Below are 6,634 nucleotides of genomic sequence, written 5' to 3' on the forward strand. Positions count from 1 at the left end.
GCGGTGAGACCTTAGTTAGTTGCCCCGCCAGTGTGTCTAGTATCGACACCAGGGTTGCCACTATTTAAATAAAAATTAAAATTGTTTTTAAGGAACTTTTAATTTAAGTAATTATACCTTCAACCAAAAGCGAAAGTAATTAAACTAAAGGCAACAACGAAACTTCATCATTTGAAAAAACTTCAACTGGAGGTATTCAAAAATTTTCGTCTAAACTTCGAACTTTGTAGTCTGAATTTTTATAACAATTTAAAGCATGGAATTTCATAGCCTATAATATTTGAATATAACCAACAATGTGCAGCTAAAAATTACCGTCGATTTTTTTTTTAATTTTCTTGCTCCCTGTCTTTTGTGTTTTTTAACCGACATCAAAAAAAAGGAGGAGGTTATCGGTTATTCCTCGGAATATTAGTGTCTCAGAGGTGGTCCCATACTAATCTGGTTTAGATCCGATCATTGGATCATGAAAAAATTAACGGTACTCCTAAATTTTTATATGAGAATTGAAGTCGGTTTTATTTTTTGCTTAAAAATTACTTGTTCATTTAACAATTGCGTTGATGAATTTTTTTTTCGAACAAACATAGTGCGTAGTTACATATGTATATACATGTCTATTTTTTCTTTTTATTTAAATAATCATTAAAAATATTTAAAGCGCTCGAAAATTAATGCAATAAACTAGAATACACTTTTGGAAAGTAATCTATATATATAAAATTAAGTGGCAAAACTTCCTGTTCGCATACTCCTCCTAGACGGCTTGCCCGATATCAAAGAAATTTTCAGGGGTGATTGGGGTCTGTGTGGAGGGTGCACATAAGAAATTTTATGTGTGTATCTTTGCACGTTTTGCAAAACCAAAAAAAAAAAATTAATTCTTGTGGTTATTCTTTACGTGTTTTTTCGGATTTCTATCATTCCTAGACGGCTTGCCCGATTTCAATGAAATTTTCAGGGGTGATTGGGGTCTGTGTGGAGGGTGCACATAAAATGAAATTTTCAGAAGTGATTGGGATCTGTGTGGAGGGTGCACATAAGAAATTTAATGTGTGTATCATTGCACGTTTTGCAATTAATTCTGTTTGGCTTTACGTGTTTTTTTTGGATTTTTATTATTGTTTTGCCGCAAGATTGGCAGTCCCGCCTTTTACTAATAAATAAAGAGAAACAGCTGGCGAATGTTTCCAATTAATAAAAAACATTGACAACAACATTGTGTGTTTTTTCCAGATTTAATTCAATCGATTTGCTACATTTATTCGAAAAGAATACTTTAGAAAATGGCTCCACTACGCAGACGTAATACGGTTGGCAGGCATACGCGTGATTCACATCGAATGTCAATAAGGAGAAGAAATCAAAGCGAAGAGCAACGCGCTCAAATGAATGCCCGAGGCAGAGCGGTGTACAGAGAGCGGCGTGCACAGTTTAGAGCTGAATCCGCAGACAATCAACGGCCAAATTATCGCCAAGGCAGAGTTCCGCTTCGTCTTCGCGATCAAATGGAACATGTTGGCTTTCACTACGAACCTGACTGCGACTACAGCCTGCATGGTTCCATTGGAGCAATGGATATTATTTGTACGCATTGCAATGCAGCGAAGTTTCGAGGAGAAACAGCTGGCATGTGCTGCTCCGGTGGCAAAGTGAAACTGCCTCTTTGATTCTTGCTAATATACGGTCACAGCAGAAAATTGCGTTGGCAATTACTTCGTCAGGCATCGCTGCTACTCTACTTGATGGCGGCCGAACAGCACATTCTGCTTTGAAATTACCGTTGAACATCCAAGTCGTTGAAACAACAACGTGCAATATATCAGGAATTCAGAAATGGCAAAAGTTTTGCGAGGAGCTGCAATAGTGCTATGGGATGAGTGCCCAATGGCTAACAAAAAGTCATTAGAAGCATTCAATAGAACAATGCAAGATTTACGCCAAAATCAACAACTTTTTGGCGGGGCATTAGTATTATTATCCGGCGATTTCAGGCAAACTTTGCCAGTCATTCCTCGATCAACTCCTGCAGCGAAATAAACGCATGTTTAAAATTGTCAGTTTTGTGGAGACATGTTCAAAGGCTGACTCTTACCATCAACATGCGAGTCCAATTGCAAAATGATCGATCCGCAGCGGCGTTTTCGAAGCAGTTGTTGGACATTGGCGAAGGCAAAATACCAATCGATGATAATGGTTTGATCACATTGCAGAACAACTTTTGTACACTTTTACAATCGAAAGAAGAATTGATTGAAAGTGTATTTCCGAATATTGTTCAACACTATCAACGCAATGATTACTTAAGTGAACGCGCAATATTGACACCGAAAAATGTACACGTCAACGAAATCAATTTTGCCATCCAAGAAAAACTGCCAGGAGAAGCTACAACATATACATCGATTGATAGCGTTTTGAATCAAGATGAAGTAGTCAATTATCCAACTGAATTCTTGAATTCTTTGGATCCCCCCGGTCTGCCACCGCATCGTTTGGTCCTGAAAGTCGGTTCACCTATTATACTTCTACGAAATCTGAAGCCATCGACTTTGTGTAATGGCACAAGACTTCCAGTCAAAAAATTGTTTCCAAATTTGATTGAAGCAACCATACTAAATGGCAAGGCAGCAGGTGAAGTTGTACTCTTACCACGCATTCCAATGATTCCAACCGACATGCCGTTTGAATTTAAGCGCTTGCAGTTCCCAGTACGTCTTGCCTTTGCGATGACCATCAACAAATCGCAAGGGCAAACGTTTCGAGTGTGCGGCGTCAATTTGGAAGAACCGTGCTTCTCCCACGGCCAATTGTATGTCGCATGTTCGAGAGTGGGAACACAAAGGTGCTTATTCATTTACGCGCCAGGTGGAAAAACCAAAAATGTTGTATACCAAAATGTTATATAAATAACTAATAGTTTTACAACAAGAAATAAAACACAAAGTAAAAACCCTTAAGTGTTTTAATCGATTTAGGTGTAGCGAAGCGCACCGGGTAAGAGCTAGTTTTTAATATAAAAATTACTACGAAAAATAAAGCGGGAACGAAAAGTTTTATTTGTTTTTAAACAAAATAATTCAACAAAAATCTATCAAAATGAGAGAAAAATATGTACCACATAACTATAAGCAAAGGCTATAAATAATTATATTAAATTATATTATAATTATAATTTGTATAAAATAAATTTGTATAATATAAATTTATACACAGGATTTTTTAGCCGTTTGAAACTTGCACTTGATTAGACTAAAATATATGGGCTATAAAACTGTATACCCCAAAATGTTAAAGTTGAAATTTCGATAAAAACTTGTTGAATTTTAAACTCAAAAGGAACTTTTTTATATGCAGATTTTCTTAGCTATTAAGTTGAGAAATTAGTGATTCTCCACTTTACCTCAAAGAAATTTTTTACTTTTTCACTTTTTTCTTGAATTATGAAAAAATATGCTGCCAGAAAGTTGTTAATATTTTTTTAAACATTCCTCAATTTGAGTTCCCATTGAGAAATAAAGTTTGACAAAATTATTAATCTCAAATGGTAAGGAACGCTGAAACCCAACTTGAGAATTAAGGGTTTATCAAGCGTTAGAGAATGTTTCTCCTTGTGTTTACTGGGTTGGAGATTTTTACATACTTAGTTATATATTTACATTGATACTCACGAACATCATAGATGATGTTAGCGCACACGCATACTCCATAGTGTACTTATGAGGAAAGGCATACTACTTAATCGTGTTTACTAGCCGGCATGACGACGATGCGTTTTTTTCAGACTAACAAATGTGCATATACATATGTAAACAATTACAAATATGGATGTGCAAATTTACATATGGTTCATTTACCTATAAAAATATGCATGTATTTATTACAACCCTGCTGGAACAAAATGGAGTGTAACGATCTCTCAAAAAATTCTGAGATGTTCGACTTATAATCATTAAATCACGCTATTCACAAAGTGACCAACAATATGGCTGCACCGAACTAAACAGAAACAATACTCCTGGGACGGATAAAAACTAAGGCATTGCGGTGCGTAGAACCGACTCTTCTGGGTCGTATACACCGAAGGATGTTCAGCTTTGGCGGTGCCTTAGGTTTCAAGATGAATTATTAGCTTTCCGTCCTTTCCAGCTTTTCACCTCTTTTTTTACTACTCAGCACAAAAAACAACCTCTTTGCTATGAAAACAATGGTAACCTTTTCCAAAAGCTGATTGGAGAAGGTCAAACTAAACTTATACAATCGGCACTATTACGGTTGTCGACGTCGATGTTTTTTGGTAAAAAAATAGTCCTCGCAAGTCTAGCGCCAGCTACACTGACCACAGTATTTTTGCGGAAAGGTGTTCCTCGCGAAACTACTGCGGCCAACGAAACTGGAGTTGGACTGAGGAGGGCTATTTTTTGAGCAAAAAATTACATCGACGTCCACGTCGAAAAGCATAATAGGGCCGAATAATATAGACCATTAAACTTCTGAAAATTCTAAGGGGTTTGCTTTGACAGCTTGCTCTTCTTCTTCGCTCACATAATCAAAACATCGGAAGGCATTTTATAAATCTTAACGCCCAGATAGTTGGATCTACGTAACCGGAAAACTCAGATTCATATTTGGACAGCTAATGCCACTTCAGTAATATTCCTTACATGAATTAATGTTTTCATTAGGTTGTCGTCTGATAATGAGTTCGAGTTGTATGGCGAAACACGCGTTAATTTGGTACAACTCTATCCTGACAATTGCAGCTGAATGAACTTCGGAAGTTCGTCGAACTCAGAGCTGATAGCTATTAGATATTTGGTGTTTTCGAAAAGGCTTTCGATAGAGTTATTCTAGGAAATAAACTTAGTGCCTTGAATTTAGGTTCAGAGCCAACCTTTATGACAAAGAGTGGAGAAGAAGTTTTGGATATAATCCTGCCTTCAGACTTGTTTGCCCATAAAATCAAGAGATGGCGAGTATTGAGTCTTATTCTGACCATTGGTATATTGAATTTGATATAGATCTTAAGACCTCCCAAGTTAGGAAATTCAGAAATGTTAGAAATACCGACTGGGGGTTTACAACAACAAACTAAGGGCTTTATTGCTAAATATACCTCCCCGAGACTCCGAGATCCCGCCACGCAGGTGGAATTAGACGGGTTGGGTAATCAAGTCACCAAAGTCATGAATAGTATCTTTTTCAGGCGGATGTTCACGCACACGCCCAGGAAACGAGCCGATAAGACAGCCGGATAGGAAAGGTAATTCTATGGAAAACGCCTTGCAGTCGCCCGTCGAGTCCACCAAAGCTTATCAGATAAGGAGTATGCTCTGGTTGCATTTGCAGATATAGAAGGCGCCTTCAATTAATGCAAGCGACATAACGGGACCATGGAGAAGGGGGTTATTGAAGTTTTACACAGATGTACCGAAGCTAGACAATAGCGTTGGCCACGGAGTTTTACCTAAGGAACTAGGACTAGAATTATCCGTGCGAATTTCGGACCACTGCTTTGTTTATCAGGCAGAAGTTTTAGCTATAAAGGATTAATATTTTCTCGAACGTTGCACAGGAACGACTCGCAGCTCCAAACGACATTAACACCGTATGCACGGTCAGCCTCATATGGGTTCCGGAACACTGATATTGAAGCCAGGAAAGGTACCAATCTCCCCCTATGTGAAAACAGCGGCACTATTAGGATACCCATGGCAACCTGCAAATTATAACTTAGAAATAGTATGACCCAAGAGGCCAACAGGTCATGGCTAGAAGAGGGCACTTGTAGAACATCCAGGCTGCTTTGGCCGCAAATAGACAAGAAAAGACGAAAGAGTTGCTCAGCCTCTCAAGAGAGGATATTGCGATGGTAACGGTTCGTGTAACCGGTCATTGGCTATTTGGCAGGCACCCTTCAAGACTAGGAATAATCTCCCAAGAAACCGTAGAGCACTTCTTTCTGCAGTTGCCCCGCTTTGGCCAAGAGGAGAACAGGCTTTCCAGGTAAGGCCTTCTTTAGATCTCTTACGGAATTGTCATGCGTCAATCCGACGCTCTATAAGAGCTTCAAAATGGTTCTCTGAAGAATATTCGCTGAGGTTCCCGTGTTCTGTAGTGGTACCACAATGGACATTCAAGGTCTAAGTGAGTTGGTTATTTGCACCGACTGCCCACTAACCTAACCTAACCTTTTGTGCCATTGGGTCGCCCTGCGCCACATAGTACTGCTCGAAAAAATCGTCGCTGTAATTAAATCTCCATACGACGCAGCTAGGTGACGTGTACTTCCACAGCCAAGTTGTGTAAGATATTCGGAGTTCACAGCGGGGTTCGATTAAGTTGCATATTTACTATCACTTCTTCTCTTGCCATAAGGCCATCCTCTGCTGCTGTACGGCCACTACGGCAAGGCGCCTGTAAGTTGTCGTAAACAGATGCCTTAGAATAATATTCCGATCCCTTTAATATCTGGATTCGGAAACGTAGTGGAAGTGTATAAGCCACATTTCGCGCGCAAAGAAAACGGAAGTATTGAAAAGAATGCCTCAGAATGAAATCCCCTGATGGGCAGGGGCAGGCCTCTCGGCAGACCGCGCGAAACGTGGAGTAGAACGATGAATCGAGAGGAGAA

The 6,634-nt window shown here is 39.1% G+C and overlaps 1 protein-coding gene across 1 annotated transcript; it reads left to right on the plus strand.

Annotated features, from left to right (window-relative positions):
* The first annotated feature begins 2,102 nt into the window (after positions 1-2,102).
* LOC118740402 (ATP-dependent DNA helicase PIF1-like) lies at positions 2,103-2,909 on the plus strand. The gene has a single exon (XM_036471966.1). The coding sequence runs from the start codon at positions 2,103-2,105 to the stop codon at positions 2,907-2,909; it is 807 nt and encodes a 268-aa protein (XP_036327859.1).
* The last annotated feature ends 3,725 nt before the right edge of the window (positions 2,910-6,634 follow it).

Source organism: Rhagoletis pomonella, unplaced genomic scaffold, assembly GCF_013731165.1.
Source record: "Rhagoletis pomonella isolate Grant_MI unplaced genomic scaffold, Rhpom_1.0 Rhpom_scaffold_00001, whole genome shotgun sequence".
Taxonomy (NCBI): Eukaryota; Metazoa; Arthropoda; class Insecta; order Diptera; family Tephritidae; genus Rhagoletis; species Rhagoletis pomonella.